At 41.1% G+C, this 17145-nt stretch overlaps 1 protein-coding gene across 2 annotated transcripts; it reads right to left on the bottom strand.

The window, feature by feature from the left end:
• Positions 1–2860: 2860 nt before the first annotated feature.
• On the bottom strand, positions 2861–13510 carry rgs5b (regulator of G protein signaling 5b). 2 transcript variants are annotated; one of them, XM_066681224.1, is made up of 5 exons: positions 13281–13510; positions 10790–10900; positions 4522–4667; positions 4007–4173; positions 2861–3424 (listed from the first exon to the last, which is right to left on the bottom strand). In XM_066681224.1, the coding sequence occupies exons 3-5, from the start codon at positions 4607–4609 to the stop codon at positions 3251–3253; spliced, it is 429 nt and encodes a 142-aa protein (XP_066537321.1). In that variant the 5' UTR covers positions 4610–4667; positions 10790–10900; positions 13281–13510; the 3' UTR covers positions 2861–3250. The 2 variants fall into 2 exon arrangements, with proteins under 2 accessions (XP_066537321.1, XP_066537320.1); XM_066681223.1 differs by lacking the exons at positions 10790–10900; positions 13281–13510 and adding an exon at positions 4915–5024.
• Between the last annotated feature and the right edge of the window lie 3635 nt (positions 13511–17145).

Here is a 17145-nt window from a genome sequence, read left to right as displayed (position 1 = left end):
CCGGCTGCAGTTTGGGGGCTTTAGATTGGAGCTGGTAGGCGCATGGTGGGTGAGAGGGAGAAGGAAGGAGTCAAGGGGTTTTAATGATGACTAAGTTCCTTTTTCCCTGGCGAGTAGGACCTAAGTGCGAGGGAGAAAATATGTGTGAGACAAAGGAATGGCCTTCGCTGACTTTATGCTGGCAACAATGGCTCAGTGAGTCAACCAGCGCAGCAAGCAGCGGAACAGATACAAAAAAGCATCAGCGTCTGCTGTGAGGTAGCAGGGCCTCCTGGAATGTGGGCAGGGTTTATATAGAACAGAGGACATTGTCCAGTATAGTTACCACTGGTCAGCTGGTAGTGTTAAAGTGTTTTAATAATAATAATAATAATAATAATAATAATAATAATAATAATAATAATAATATAAAGAAACTATGGGGCAGCTCCGTGGTGCAGCAGGTAGTGTCGCAGTAACACAGCTCCAGGGACCTGGAGGTTGTGGGTTTGAGTCCTGCTCTGGGTGACTGTCTGTTCTCCCTGTGTCCGCGTGGGTTTTCTCCAGGTGACAGGTCTGTGAGGAGTGTGGTGTGTTCTCTCTGTGTCTGCATGCGTTTCCTCCGGGTGACTGTCTGTGAGGAGTGTGGTGTGTTCTCTCTGTGTCTGCATCGGTTTCCTCCGGGTGACTGTCTGTGAGGAGTGTGGTGTGTTCTCCATCTGTCTGCGTGGGTTTCCTCTGGGTGACTGTGAGGAGTGTGGTGTATTCTCTCTGTGTCTGCGTGGGTTTCCTCTGGGTGACTATCTGTGAGGAGTGTGGTGTGTTCTCCCTGTGTCTGCGTGGGTTTCCTCTGGGTGACTGTCTGTGAGGAGTGTGGTGTGTTCTCCCTGTGTCTGCATGGGTTTCCTCTGGGTGACTGTGAGGAGTGTGGTGTGTTCTCTCTGTGTTTGCGTGGGTTTCTGTCTGTGAGGAGTGTGGTGTGTTCTCTCTGTGTCTGCATGGGTTTCCTCCGGGTGACTGTCTGTGAGGAGTGTGGTGTGTTCTCCATCTGTCTGCGTGGGTTTCCTCTGGGTGACTGTGAGGAGTGTGGTGTATTCTCTCTGTGTCTGCGTGGGTTTCCTCTGGGTGACTGTCTGTGAGGAGTGTGGTGTGTTCTCCCTGTGTTTACGTGGGTTTCCTCTGGGTGACTGTCTGTGAGGAGTGTGGTGTGTTCTCTCTGTGTTTGCGTGGGTTTCTGTCTGTGAGGAGTGTGATGTGTTCTCCCAGTGTCTGCGTGGGTTTCCTCTGGGTGACTGTGAGGAGTGTGGTGTGTTCTCTCTGTGTCTGCGTGGGTTTCCTCCGGGTGACTGTCTGTGAGTAGTGTGGTGTGTTCTCCCTGTGTCTGCGTTGGTTTCCTCTGAGTGACTGTCTGTGAGGAGTGTGGTGTGTTCTCCCTGTGTCCGTGTGGGTTTCCTCCGGGTGCTCTGGCTTCCTCCCACGGTCCAAAAACACACATTGGTAGGTGGATTGGTGACTCAAAAGTGTCCGTAGGTGTGAGTGAATGTGTGAGTGTATGTTGCCCTGTGAAGGACTGGTGCCCCCTCCAGGGTGTGTTCCTGCCTTGCGCCCAATGATTCCGGGTAGGCTCCGGACCCTGAACTGGATAAGCGGTTACAGATAATGAATGATGAGTTAAGATGTGCACAGCAGTGGCCCTGCGGTCAGTTACTGACAAATGAGGAATGGTCTAGGGGGCTTCTAGTGGACCTATGATAGAGGAACCCTTATAATACCATGAAGAACCACATTTAAATGGTTCTTTAAAGAACCACACTGTTATCAAAACACTCCATTACGTACTGACTAATAAAAATAATGGAACCCTTTCTGGTTCTATACAGAACCATACACTCTCTAAAAAATGCTTATATATACGGTTCATATAGTATCTATCACAAAACAGAACCAGACTGAGGACCACTCATCTACACACTTAAAAATGATGGTTTAGTACAGAAGATGGTTCTATATAGTACCCTGAATATGTAAAAATTCTTTTGCATGATTAAAGGGTTCTTGCATTGTGAATGGGTTCTTTAGATTGATGGAAAATATGCCATAAAGGGTTCTATAAAGCACCATTTAAAAGAGGGTTCTATATGGCACCAAAAGAAGAACACTTCCTGATGCTGTACAGAACCCTTCTTTAAAAGATGCTCTGCAGACATATCTATAGAACATTCTCCATCAATCTGAAGAACACCTTCACAATGTAAAAAGTGGTTCTATATATTTATTAAAAGAACCCTTGTAGAACCATAATTTTTAAGAATTTATGGTTCTCAACACAGAACCACAGCCTACAAACAACTCAAAGATTCAGATGGTTCTTTCATTGTCTGTGGAACTATCTATTAAAGTACCACAATTTTGCCAAGAACGTTGACATACAGTGGTTTCTCAGTGGTTCTTTAGCCACAGCAAACACAGGGAATCCATCACAGAGAAGAACCAGGCATTGAACATGGTTTTCTGAGTGTTCATGTCTCTACACAGAATCACAGTCTATGAACAAGCCAAATATTGAGAAGGTTCTGAGGAAGTCTATGGCTCTAAGAACCTCTCTGTCATCAAGGACATGAACTCCCATGGTTCCTCAGTGGTTCCTTAGTAACAGCAGAGCCAGGGGAACACGTTTCTTGGTTGATTGGTTCTCTAAAATGGAAAACCGGTTGTTCATGTTTTTTTAAGGTATGGCTCAAGGTAGAACTGATACTGGGTATTATATATCTTTAAACTGAACCCTATTGGGCTTAGAGTGTAGTGGATGTCAACAAAGAAAAGCCAGACTTTGGAAATTAAAGTTTAAAAATATTTAATCCAGAATTATAAACAATCACAGTGTCATGAATTCATATGTCACATCTGTAAACATCTCTCCAATAAATAACAGCTCTTTATAAAATCTTATTTAGTTATTAAATAAATATAGGCATGAAAAACAGAATGTAATTTGTGCAAAAGGCTTTTCTGAGTCTCGAGGCTGTGTCCTCAGTTTTGTTCCAGTGCTACGACATAGTCCTCCCTTCCGTCTTCTCTCTTCAGATTCTGGACACCCGCTCCAGTAGGCTCCTACCAGCTTTGTCACATGTGTTGACAAGACATTCGGTCAGACATTAACATCATCTGCACAGTTCCAGCACATGACCTCCAGTCGCCATGTGGGTACAGGTTCGCGTCCTCTCTTTGACGAAAACTGAAATGTTCTGTCCTCCATCCCGGGAACTGGCTTTTATGAAGCCAGCTGCTTGGTGAGGTCCAGGTAGAGAGTGGACTTGAGGAAGCGAGGGTAGCAGTCCTTCTCCATCAGGGTGTAGATCTTACTCTGAGCCAGATCGAAGCAGGTCACAGTTGGCTGCTCTAGATTCTTCTTGGTGAAGGTTCTAGTCTCATGGTCCAGATTCACCTGAGATGACAATGACATTGGGTTTTAATGGCATTGTTCAGATGACCCCCCACCCCCCACATGAACTTCTGCACAGACTGAGCCCAGCAAGTGACACTGACGTGGTGGTAATGTGTTAGTGTGTGTTGTGCTGGTGTGAGTGGATCAGACACAGCAGTGCTGCTGGAATTTTTAAACCCCTCAGTGTCACTGCTGGACTGAGAATAGTGCACTGACCAAAAAATTCCCAGCGTCCTGTGTCCACTGATAAAGGACTAGAGGACGACCAATACATACTGCAACATATGAACTACTGTCCCTGACTTTACGTCTACAAGGTGTGCTAACAGACTGGACACAAGGTTTGAAAACTCTAAGCACACTGCTGTGTCTGATCCACTTCTGCCAGCGCAACACACATTAACACATCACATCCAAGTGCTCCTGTATGGTCAGTGCAGCTTATAAAATGGACAGTGAGTGCAGATACAAAAGATCCAGTGATCCTTCAGTGTAAATGTCTATGTGAGGCTTATGCACGTACAATGTAGCCTTCTATCAATTTCTACAGATATACAGCCTTCCTGGTCAGTCAATATTTACCTCTCTTGGTGCATCACTGTCAATGAACTCCTCATAGATTTTCTTGGCCTTGGAGCAGAGTTTGGAGGTGGACTTTGTGGTCTTGTAGTCTTCGCAGGCGAGATAGAAGGTGATGTTTTCTTCACTGTATTCAGACACCAGGAACGCTCTGAAAGCACATAATCCATCTGGACACATAGAAACAAAATGAAGCCCATTAGATGTTTGGTTAGAATGAACCATTGCACTTAGAGGTCATGCTTTTTAGACTGGTCACCCATACAGAAACACAGGCAATGAAGACCCAATGTGAGGACACTAGAGCCATGTGACAGCGACACAGCATGCCAACATGCTACTATATATATGTATATATCTTTACTATATGCTATGGCTGTTCATGTCAAATCTGACTTGCTATCATATTGTCACAATTCCATTTGGCATCCATAAAATCTTAAAAGATAAAAGTCATATCTTCATAAGAACACTTAGGTATTTTGCATTTGTGCGCAGTGTTTTGGCTGACCACTCACCTTTGTGTGCTAGAAGGTTCTGAAAAGACGTCCTCCACTTAAGAGCCTCCTCCGCCTTCAGTTTGTTGGCATTGCTGGAGAGACCCATCAGGTTGAGCTCCTGCTTCAAGAGGAAGCTTCCGAATCGAGCCTTGAGCTCCTTGGCCCTGGAGGATTGAAACAGAACCACTTGTTAGACACTGGGTCACATCTATAGAACACAGGGAAGGAAATATAGCCCATAGAATACGGGACGTTAATCAATAGTGGTACTAAATTCATGACTAAAGCAAGTCTTCTAGGCTATGTTCTATAGACACGGGAAACGACAGTGATTGAACAAGCATTGTCCTATAATTGTTCCCTATTCACCAGCAACCGCAGAAAAATAAAGCAATCAGATATGAAACATACCTCTCCAGACACGTGAATGGCAGTGATTCAAGTCCTCTGCACATGTTCAGGCAATAAAAAAAATCTCTGTGTAGGACCCTCAGAGAATGCTGGAGATGGCTATTGTGATGAAGGAGTTTGGATTCTGTCTGAAGCACAGCAGCTGAGGGCTATTTATACAAAAGCCCACTCTGTGATGTCGCAGCCCACAGCCAATAGGAAGCCGCAGCTGTGAAATGGGAGGTGCACATTTCTCCAGCGTTGGCTTGTGATTCATTTCCAGTAGACCACATCTGACTTTGAGATTCAGAGACTCAGGTTTTCCCTCACAGGGTTTTAAACAATGTATACACCTCTGCTGATGTTCAGTAAATGCAGTAATGCCACCCGTAAATGCGTGTAGAATGAAGGCAGCCTTCTCAAAGGTGTGAATAAGTGTTACCAAAAGCCAAAAGTTGCAAAAAAAGCTGCGATATGTGAGAAATCACAACTGGAAGAGGTGATAAATACGTTTCTCATGGTGATATGACTTGAATGACTCTAAAGTTTTAAAGCTCTTGGCTCAGAAATGATGACAAAATGTGCAAAAGTGTTCAAAAGTTCAGAAATCCAATATCGCTACTTAGCATTGGCAGTAGGTATTCTCCTCTGAGCGTGTTGAGCTATTCAGTGACACTGCAGTAGCTAAGGTTTATGTGGAATCTATCGTCCATCATTGTTTGACAAAGAGGGAAACATATATATGTAATATTACAAATATATGTAATATATTTGTAATAAAATAATTATATAATAAAATAAAATAATAATAAATAAATATATATATATAAATATAAATATATATATATATATATATATATATATATATATATATATATATATATATATATATATATAATAAATAAAATAAATATATTTAAAGAACCCAAAAGGTATGCTATAGTACTAAAAGTGCAGAAATGCAGTGCTGCTAATTTTTGATCCAGAATTTTATGCTAAATGCCAATCCCCAGCTTGGCGTATCAGTGCCAACTAATATGAGCTTTCATATTTGCGAACAGGACTGGACTTCACAAGACTAAAAATATTGCTGTAGTATTCATCATATATATGTGCTTCTGCTAGATTTGTTTACAGTGCTCCTTATTCCCCATCTGCTTTCAGACAGCTGCTGCAGAAACAAAAGCTTCAGCACTTAATGTCAGTCCATGACTCATGTAATAAGCTGCAAGCCACTTGTTCTGACATTTCCATTGTCAGGCTTTTGAGCTTTAAGGAAGGGGTGGGCTCCTTGTAGGTCGCACAAAACTTTTGTGAAATGTACAGTTAAGTTTCCCGTAGTGCTAGGTTTCCACTGTATACAGCCGGAAGGCGTCTGAAGTTTTTTCTTCAGAGGAAGCGTACAGTGAGTAAAAGACGGCACTAAGTGGGGTTACAGGATGTTTGAGAGGAGGCAGTTAGAAGGCAGGCCGCCTACACTGCCACAAAGAAACCTGCTGCAGTCTGCTGCTAACAAATCATTGGCCCAGGTGAAGGGGGATGTTTTCTTAGTTTTGAGTAAGAATGTAAGTCTTTTCTGCACATTTTGATCCACATTTTGTCTTGTTTAATGATTTTGCCATACAAGGAGTAATAAAAAATAATAAAAAATACGGTCTATTTACAAGTTATAGATGTTTTTTAAAAGTTATATTATTGTTATTATGAATAGTCATCTGCAATTAAACAATAGTTGAACTGCCACCAGTTCCAGCTTTTTACTCATTTGAGTATTTCTAAACCTGTATGAGACAATTTGGATGCACCTCAGACATTTTTTTTTTTTTGGTAACTCTCCCAGTTTTAAGATGTTTTCAGTTTTCTTCCTCTATAAATGCCATAAAATGGACATTGTTTCAGAAAAGGAAACTGCGTCACTGTTTACGTGTTGGAAGCTCCCTTAGCAAAGTAGCATGTAGCAACGCAAGCATTTACATTTGCATTTACATTTATGTATTTGGCAGATGCTTTTATCCAAAGCGACTTACAAAAGAGATCACAAGCAAGCAGGATCACACACCGGGGGAGTGCCCTCAATACAAAGGCAATGTAAACAACTAGAGGTCTTAGCCTCTACAAATGCCTTTTCATTAACAATTAGTTTATTATAGCCATTATGAGGAATTGTGGCATCTGTATCAAATGAGTTGGGGGATGGGGGTGTAAGGTGTTTAAAGATATTGGTATAAAAATCTGTTGCAACTGAGAAGAAAACTGATCGTTCTCTTTGGAAACCAAGCAATGTCACAGTCAAGTCCAAATGAGGGTGAAACTGAGGCAAGAAGAGAACCAAAAGATGTGAGTCCTGAGTTTTCAAAACGACAAATGGCTGTACTTAGCAGGAGTCATGTGACAAAGGGCCATTTCCCAGTCCTTTTTCTAGTATTCTGTGAATGTTGTTGTTGTCTTTTCTTTGAGCTTTTCTTGGATCAAGCATATAGTGCCAAGATTTGGGCAGTGACCTTCAAGAGGAGTCTGATGCATCAACAGTGGTTTTGGCTTCAGAAAGACCCACAGTGAAGTGCTCTGTTTTTCCCAGAGGTCACAGGGGTCAGTGTTTTTGGGGACACACTGTAAAACACTGTCCAGGCCACAGGCCAGCAGGAATCATGCCTCCACTCTTTGCCCACCATCTGGTTGTAAACATGTTTTCAATGAATTTTCAATGTTTCAATGAAGCTGCATTCTAGGAAACTGTTTATTAGGCATTGTTGATATGACACAGTTGTTTAAATAGAAGCTAATTAATTTCTTTGATGGTGGCATCCAAACTGTAGACTAACATTATTAAAGAAACACCAGGAAGTATTTTTATCTTAAAATAACAGCTTAAAAACACTCTGATGTTTCACTGACCTATACTAGCACTAACACAGCACTGCAGAAACTACACCATATTACAATTTTTAAGAGGGTCAAAAAACACTGAATAGAGCACTGAATTTAATTAAACACCTAAAAATTGGACAAGATACATATTAACTATGATCAATTCCACCCACCAGTTTCTGGTAACAAGACATGACTAAAAAGCTCAACACGCTCTGAGGAGGACACTAACTTACAGACACATATATTAGCTAGCACCATGCTGAGGTGAAATTAGATAATTGGGGAGATCAATAGCCAAGGACAAATAATATTGCGGCATTAGATAAAACACTCTGAGCACTGGACCCCAGTCCTATATCTGATAATGAGGGGGCACCAGTGGCCTAAAGGTTAGAGAAATGGTCTTTGTTTCAGAGGCTAATTGTAACACAGAGCACCAAGCTGTGACTCAATGACTGACCATTGGTGGACCTTGTGTCCAAATGCTATTTTGACACCCTTTGATTCACGGAGAGTTATTTTCAGCTACTGTGTACCTCCTTGGGTCTCTGCATTCCTGTTAATGGGAATCTCTTCCTGTCTGGACGTCCAGACTGAAGACAATGCAGGCTCTTACACTGAGTGACTAGAGGCTTTTATCACATTGTCATCGATCCAATTATAGACCTTTACCATAAACTCACTGACTTCAAGTAAGCGTTGCCATAACAGCACAAACCCAGCCTGGAATGTTGTGTCCTTCGTTCTAACTGAATACTTTTAAGGCACGCAATATACAGGCTTTACAGGATGAATAAACATCCCTGATAGCAAGGAGATGGCGGACCACTATTGGCCCACTGAGGGCAAAGCTGGGGGTCCACTAGTGTTTTGCACAGCGTTTTCCAGGCGGACCGCTGGTGAAAATGGTGGTTAAAAATAATTTTAGACAAAATGCCACATTTTAGCACTTTTTCATTCACAGTCCAATTTATTTTTTTTCCCTTCATTAGGTTCTTTTGTTATTCTTTATAAATAAGATTAGTAAATAATTTTATTCCAGCACAGTGTCAACATTATTATATCTCTCGTAGTTGTTGGTAATATTTGTATCAGTTTGTTTTCCAGAATAAAAGTCTCTGTGAATGTAAAATCTGTTAAAAACAAGTTATATTCTGTACAGGACAGTAATCTGAGTGGTCCGATGGTGGACCAGCAGTGGTCTACAGTCAGTGGAGTGCTAGCCTTTTTATGCCAGTGGACCAATATATGCTCGCTGTCTGGGATGTTGCCTGGCTACTGGGTGTCAACATGTGCATCAAGTATTAATCATTTAAAAATTTATTTATCAGCAGGTTTTTCTGAGAAAATTAGATAAAATTGGTCCAGAGTAGACAATAAAAGTGAAAAAATGTATGAAAGGCTTTAATGAAAGTGTCAATAAGAGTCAATAGACGTGAGTGAGCTGTAATTTCTTGTCATTATTGCCATGGATGGATTCATTCATTCATTCATTCATTCATTGTCTGTAACCGCTTATCCAATTCAGGGTCACGGTGGGTCCAGAGCCTACCTGGAATCATTGGGCGCAAAGCGGGAATACACCCTGGAGGGGGCGCCAGTCCTTCACAGGGCAACACACACACACACATTCACTCACACCTACGGACACTTTTGAGTCGCCAATTCACCTACCAACATGTGTTGCCACGTTACCACAGTGGTGCAGCAGGTAGTGTCGCAGTCACACAGCTCCAGAGACCTGGAGGTTGTGGGTTCGATTCCCGCTCTGGGTGTCTGTGAGGAGTTGGTGCATTCTTCCCACGTCTGCATGGGTTTCCTCCCACAGTCATATGTGATCATGTAATCAAATTTGTCAAATCAATCAAAATGTGATCATGTAATCAAATTTAAAGAAAAACTAGAATGACTTCCAAACAGGCAGCCTGAGGTCTAGTAGAATTTGTACATATTTTAAATAAAGACCATTCCCTGAATTCATAAAATTTGAACTAAAATAAAACTGGAAATCATGGATTTCTGGCAAACCGGCATGAATAATCAACCTTTAAACTTCACCTAACCCCAACTGTAAACCTGTAAATCTGAAAGCTCCAAAAATTTTGAAACAGCAGTGACTTTTTAAGGCTAATGCTAACACCTATCCCTAACACTAAACTTAACCCTAAGACAAACCCCAAACATTATCCGAACCTAGTTAATTCTAAGCTCCAAAAGTAAGAAACATCAGAATTTTGTGTTTGTTTAAAGCTATTGCTTTCACCTACTCATAACCTTATATGTAAACTAAACTGTTTATAAACTGCAGTGTTGTGTGCTTGTGTAACAGCTAACACTATTTTTGTGGCTCTCTCTCAGGGATCTAATAGTCTAGTAATAGTGTATGTTTGTATTTACTGAAACAGCACCACCAGTGGACGGGAACTCACTTAGGGAATGTAAAGTAAGTACACATTATAATTAATCAAATATAATTAATCAAATCATGCAAATAATTGGAGTGTGGTTTTTAGTAATATATATATACTTAATTTTGGAGATTTTAGTGTCCACAAACAACCCCCTCCTCTAAATAGGAAACCCAAAAAACAAAAAAGATAATGAATAACTAAATAAATAGTGAGCACTAGTTGAAAATCCCTGTATTGAAATATTTTTATTCTGACCCCATTGCCCGGTTGTGGCCCCGTAATTACATGCGGATATACTCAATTGCTTGTGGAGTCCTAAATTAGGCCATGTTGCAACACTCCTCTTGGAAATGTGAAGGCAAATGTATTGCAGTGGACTATAAGTCGAGTGTAAAGATAATGAGTTTCCAGCATCTGGGTCAGATATTGTATAACTGGTCTTACGCTTCGATGTATTGCTACCTGACCTTGAAGTGTGCTGTTACATGATTTGAAGAGGATATGGAGAATAATACAAGGCCGGAGTAATGAGATTGCCTTTCAATTTCATCTCAATATGCCCCCAAACATGAGCTGAGAGAATGGCCCACTGTGGAACCTGTAAACTGGGTCACCTGGTTACATATCGCCATCAGAAACGCCGTCCTTGTGTCATCTTGACTCTGTGTCTTGTATGATTTCTCTCCTGCAACCTTGTTTTTGTGCCTCTAGCCTTGGCCTCGTGGCTATAAAAGCAAACATGACTCAGTTGAGCGATGCTGAACATAGTAAGAGAACAACATTTATGTAAAGCTGGAGAAAAATAATCCCAAACAAATAAAGTAGGCCAGCAATGGTCATTAAAGATATTGACAAACAAGGCATTATTTATTTAAATTAAAATGCAAAAACATGCATATATATGGAATATATCACATTATGGGTACCAAAACCTGTTTACACATTCACTTGTGGAGACTTGATCTCCTTTTAACGACCAACAGCTTGTCCTCACAATGTAATCATTACATTTTACAGTGATCACATGTGTTAAAGTAGGGTTACAGTTAGAATTAGGCTAGTAGTAATTATGCACCACAGGTTCAGTGACAAATGTCGGCTAGAGGGGTATAAAGCCCACAGACAATGGGCTGTAGAGCCATGGAAAAGCATACTTCTGGAATAATGATGCTACAATCAATATATTTAGAATGAGTTTGAGCACAAGAACTAATAATACAGCAACAGAAGCTGACATCCTGGAGATTCTTGTGGCTGCCATCAAATCATCACTGCAGTTGACCTAATGATACCCTTGAAAAGTTGCCACACTCCGTTCTAGTGAAAGCGATGCCTCCAGTGGAAGGAAAGGAGTTGGCACGTCTAACGTCGCTGTTGAGTTTGACGGGATGCTGTTATCACTTAATCAGCCTCTTTGCTCCTCTATTATTAGCTATTCCTTCTTTTTTTTATTTTTTCATTTTTGATTTTTTTTTAGAAAAGGAGAAGTGATTTAGCCTCTATTGTTTTCCTGTCTGGAGGCTGGAAAATGTCTTGGATCTGTGCCAAACATGTTCCTGGATGCTCTCCAGCTCTGGAGGATGGAAACTCATGCAGCGTAATTTTCCCACAGAGGTCAGTCCTTCCGGCTGGCTTCCCAAAAATTTTTTGGCAGTTATGTCTGAATCTCTGTCTGAGTCTGTGGAGTTTTGGGGTGGGCAATCCCCAGGTCCCCTAGCTGTAACCACTGGTCAGAGGTTGACAGTATTTGAAAAGATTAGAATTTCCAAATTGCCAAATATTCCAGTTTCCTCTAGTGATCCAGGACTTGCCGCAGGTTTCATAGATTGACGTGGCTTGACCCGCAAGGGATGGTCACTTTCTAAAGAAGTTTTCTGTGGATGGTCTCAGAAATTTTGGTTTTATTTATTTTGTTTTAAAATTTAACACCTCAAAAGATGCATTATTAGCAAAAGAGGTTGTCTTAAATATAGTTAGGATATGAAATAATTCTCCTAATTAAAGGCATGAGATATAGTGCTTAGATGTAAAATGTTTCTATTTTTAATATTCCATATTTCAGAGTAAACAAGTGGTCAAAAATATGTCTAGATGTTTTTAACATCAGTTTGGGAAGGGCATGACATGAAGTCTGCAGTGTTTTGAGGCTGTCTCAGCACAGTAAGATGTTTTTTTGGGCAGAACAAAGGAAGTCTAGAGCTGAGAAAAGGACACTGAGATCTAAAGCAAAAACACATGTGAACATACAGAAGGACCCATAAAGAGACAATCTGTCCAAAATGAGAATCCTAATCTTCGCTGCAGCTAGTGCTATCTCTCTGCCTACAGGCCGCACAGTAGTCTCCACCCACAGCTCACAAGCTGTATATGACTGTTTAGCTGCACAAGTGCAGCTTTTTTGTTCATAATAAACTGAATACTGTGCATATATTCTGATTTGCAAGCAGAAAATCCAGGACTTAAAACAGGAAAATGCTCTTTCTGCTTCTGGGCCTTTACTTTGACCTTTTCCTACTGCTCTCTCTGTTATGCTTCTCAGTAGGATCACACTCTGAATTCGTTTTACACATACAAAAATATCTCTGTCGCAGGATTATGGGGAAGAGGAGGGTTTTCCTGAGGAGATTTTGATCTAAAATGGCTTGCGTCAACTCTATATCCCTATTTATGATATAAACCAAATGGGGCTGATATTGCTCTTGACTGGTTCCGAAGCCGTCTTGCTGAGCAGCATCTCGGTACACAGAGAGAGTGGCAGAATAAGTCACAGTAAATGGATTTAGTGAAAAGGAGTCGAATACCAAATTATCGATTCTTCAAGGGTCTTGGAGTCGACTCAGTCTCGGTTTGTGATTGTCACAAGAAGGTGCAATTACTGTGGCATGCATACAACATATCAGCTTCAGAGGGAGGTTTTCCAGTTTACAGATGTTTACAAACCACGTCTGACTGGAGGTGTGAGGAACAATAAAACTATAACTGCTTTAAGGTGGGTTTTCATATGTCTAGACACTTTTCGTTTCAGCCCTTTCCTCTGGCATCCATTTTGGGTGTTGCCTATTGTTGAAGAATATGGTCTTGGTGTGAATTCATACATATACTTACATATACATACATACATCTTGGTCCATCCCAGTTAGTGTTAAACCAGCAAGTTTGCAGACATCCATTAGACATCTCTATAGAAGGTAGAAGGATGTTGGAAAGATGACTAGATTTATATGGAAACTTGACCAATGACAAGGTCTTTTTATTATGGACTGATGTAAGTCAGATGAGCTCGGCCTAATACTTGGTCTTTGGGCACTTGGTCCGTCTGGACTCATTGGGGTGTCTTTTGGTTCATTCAAAACAATGTAAAGAGCTGCAGACCCTAATGGAACTGAGAGCAAAGACCTACTAGCAGACGTTCCACAAGCACTGACTGACCCCTAGAAGAGCCCCCTGGGGTGTACATTCTGGAAATCACCTGAAGTCTTCGAACACCTATTTGTTTCACGCTTGGAGAATATTCTCGGAAGGATGGGCTCTGTTTTTTTGCATCTCTTTGTCATGGACTGAATGCTAAACAGTGTTATGAGCTTTCAGTGAAGAGCAGCAGGGGGGCACTCATTGGACACCCACCTGAATCCAATGAGCAGATCATTTTCATCAGCACTCTGCAGAATAAAAGTCCCTCTCTCTGCCTGCTACTCAGAAAAGGCAGCGGAGCACAAATGAAAATGGCCTCAGCCGGAGATGTTTTCATACAGGACCCTAATTGAGAACATTACAAAAAAAATCCCTGTTCTCGCAGACTGACATTTCTTTAATGAAGGATGGCTGGCCTCTTTGTACGGTCAATCCGCCTCGTATTCAGACAAATTCCTTGTGGAACAAAGTCATCAAGGCAGAGTCTCGTTGCTGCGAGGCACTGCCAGTAAACAACAGACATTTCAAATTAGCTCGCTGGTCATAAAGGACGTTCAGGAGGGGAAGATCACTGTGTACCTGGTGTGTTTTAAGCCAGAATTATATCTGAGCTCTACTTGCAAGGGTATGCATGGGTGATTGCGTGGGTGTCCAGCAATATACTTACCAGTAAAATGTGTCCAATAGGGAGCAGTGTAAAAACAATAAATACAAAACACGGATGAGAGACAATCATAAGCCAGGTTTCTATTCAAATGTTTCATAAATGTTTGGTGCAATTTAACAAATTTCCACAGTAAAACTGTGAAATAAGTCATTCTCTCATCCACTACAGTTCTGTGAAAAAACTGTAGATGATGTCTCATCAAAACGAAACGTTGAATCCAGCAAGATGAAGAGATTTGAGTTGCGTTTTTACAGCCTTTCTAAATCTCTTGATGGCTGTGATATCTGCAATTCAGAGAAGCCAGGCAGTGACTGCATTGGTCCCCCAATGAGGGCTGAAATGTCCATGTCCCCAGATGATGTCCACCATAAACCCGGAGACACAAAACACACAGAGAGTTCTGCAAAAGCGTAGTGCACAGCCACTTTTCAGACAAGCTTTGGGTTTGCCATTTAAGAATGTCGAAAGCAAATTATGAAAGGCTGTGTCCTGATTTGACCGCTCGTAGGGTCACGTGACTCATGTGATTCAAGTGACCTACTGCTTAAAACATCATTGTTTATAGGAAAAACATATTTTCCATCAGTCTTTTTCTATTTTGCTTTTATAAAGTTTCTAACTTTTCCAATGCATCTGAGCACAATAATCTTTTTGAGATATTTGAGTTTTAAAATGTACAAAAACTTGGTGGATGGAAAAATCAAGATGCTGCCCAATTCCAAACCACATCAAATCAAATCAAATCAAATTTATTTATATAGCGCTTTTCACAACTGATGTTGTCACAAAGCAGCTTCACAGAATTCCAGTAAGACAAGATTTGACATGAAATGTAAAAACAAATTGTAAACCCCTCAAGTGAGCAAGCCAGGGGCGACAGTGGCAAGGAAAAACTCCCCCAGCTGAGGAAGAAACCTTGGGAGGAACCAAGGCTCACAAGGGGTGACCCATCCTCCTCTGGTCAATCTACTGGTGATAATAGTTAGTAGTCCGTGAGAACTTCAGTGTAGGGGCAGCTTCAAGGCACTTGGTGGTTGCAGGAGCGTGGGCAGCTGATCTGAAGCGTGGAGGAGGATCTCGACAGTCATCCATCAGTGTCCAGACAGACAGGTGGGCAGTTGTTTACTCGGAAAGATGTAAAGGGATGGAATTAATTTTGAACTGTTTGGTGTTTGTAAAGTAGAAAATATGAAAATTTCCAGAGTGTGGCTAATGACTCCGGCAGATCTGACTATGACAGCTTTAACTAAAAGGAGAGAACCAGAAGGACACACAGACATGGGAGCATCCTGAAACACTGGCATCCCTCCGCTCCACCGTCAACAAACCTGAGTGATCGCGAGAAGCGGCGGGACGACAGCACCAGCGTCTCAGTTTACTATAATTCCCTGTGTCCATGCACCCCCCAGATCTGCCGCCTTTATCTATGGGGGAGCATTAGCTACCAAATGATAAACTAAACAAATGAGTTTTTAGCCTACATTTGAAGATTGTGACTGTGTCTAAGTCCCGAACATTTTCTGGAAGATCATTCCAGAGTTTGGGGGCTTTATAAGAAAAGGCTCTTCCCTCAGCTGAGGCCTTCTGAATTCTAGGAACAATTAAAAATCCAGTAGTCTGTGATCTGGAGGCTCATAATAGGAAATTGTATCTTGAAGGTATTCAGGAGCAAGCCCATGTAGAGCTTTATATGTTAATAACAAAATTTTGTAGTCAATGCGGAATTTAACAGGCAGCCAATGAAGAGATGATAGAACTGGGCTGATATGTTCAAATTTTCGAGTTTTAGTGAGGACCATGGCTGCAGCATTTTGAACTAGTTGAAGTTTTCTTAAATTGCTGCTGTTGCATCCTGACAGTAGTGCGTTACAGTAGTCAAGCCTTGAAGTAATAAAGGCATGTACTAATGTTTCTGCATCCTGAAGGGATAAGACATTTCTAATCTTAGCAATATTGTGAAGATGTAAAAAAGCTGTCCCAGTGATACTACCTATGTGTTGATCAAATGATAAATCCGGGTCAATTATGACACCAAGATTTTTTGCTGCTGAACCAGGTTTAACTGGAAAGTCAGCGAGATTTAAAATTAAATCTGATCATTTATTTCTTGCCACTTTTGAACCCAAAAGCAGGACCTGCTTACGCAACATCCAGCCTTTCACGTCTTTTACACAGTCCTCTATTTTCTTTAATCTGTGTTTGTCATCGGGCTTGGCTGAAATATACAATTGCGTGTCGTCTGCGTAACAGTGAAAGTTAATGTCATGGTTTCTTATAACTGTGCCTAGCGGTAACATGTATAATGTAAACAACAATGGTCCTAAAATAGAGCCTTGTGGAATTCCAAATCTTACTTTAGAATAATTTGAATTTAAATTGTTTACTTTTACGAATTGGTAACGTTCCGTTAAGTAAGATTTGAACCATAATAGGGCTGTCCCTGTGATTCCAACCATGTTTTCTAACCTTTCTAAGAGAATATTGTGGTCTATTGTATCGAAGGCTGCGCTTAGGTCAAGAAGCACCAACAGGGATACGTGGCCTTGATCAGAGGCAAGAAGAAGATCATTTGTTATCTTGACTAGAGCTGTCTCTGTACTATGATGTTGCCTGAATCCAGATTGGAATTTTTCATATATATGATTCTTATGTAGATATGAACTAAGTTGTTGGGCCACGGCTTTTTCTAAGATCTTGGACAGAAATGGCAAATTTGAAATAGGCCTGTAATTAGACAGTGTACTACCATCAAGATTTGGTTTCTTGATCATAGGTTTAATAACTGCTAGTTTAAAAGCTTTGGGTACATGGCCCAGGATAAGGGATGAGTTTACTATAGTTAAAAAAGGATCGATAATAGCTGGTAGTACTTCTTTGAGCAATTTTGTGGGA

Source organism: Hoplias malabaricus, chromosome 9, assembly GCF_029633855.1.
Source record: "Hoplias malabaricus isolate fHopMal1 chromosome 9, fHopMal1.hap1, whole genome shotgun sequence".
NCBI classification, from domain to species: Eukaryota; Metazoa; Chordata; class Actinopteri; order Characiformes; family Erythrinidae; genus Hoplias; species Hoplias malabaricus.
Note: the sequence above shows the minus strand (reverse complement) of the source record. Positions and strands in the feature narration are given on the sequence as shown.

Excerpts from the sequence above, each read along its gene's own strand:
- rgs5b (XM_066681223.1), bottom strand. The coding sequence starts at position 4,958 with ATGTGCAGAGGACTTGAATCACTGCCATTCACGTGTCTGGAGAG. Across the intron at positions 4,668-4,914 it reads CCATTCACGTGTCTGGAGAG|GGCCAAGGAGCTCAAGGCTC; the intron begins GTATGTTTCATA and ends TCAATCCTCCAG. Across the intron at positions 4,174-4,521 it reads GAACCTTCTAGCACACAAAG|ATGGATTATGTGCTTTCAGA; the intron begins GTGAGTGGTCAG and ends CTATGTGTCCAG.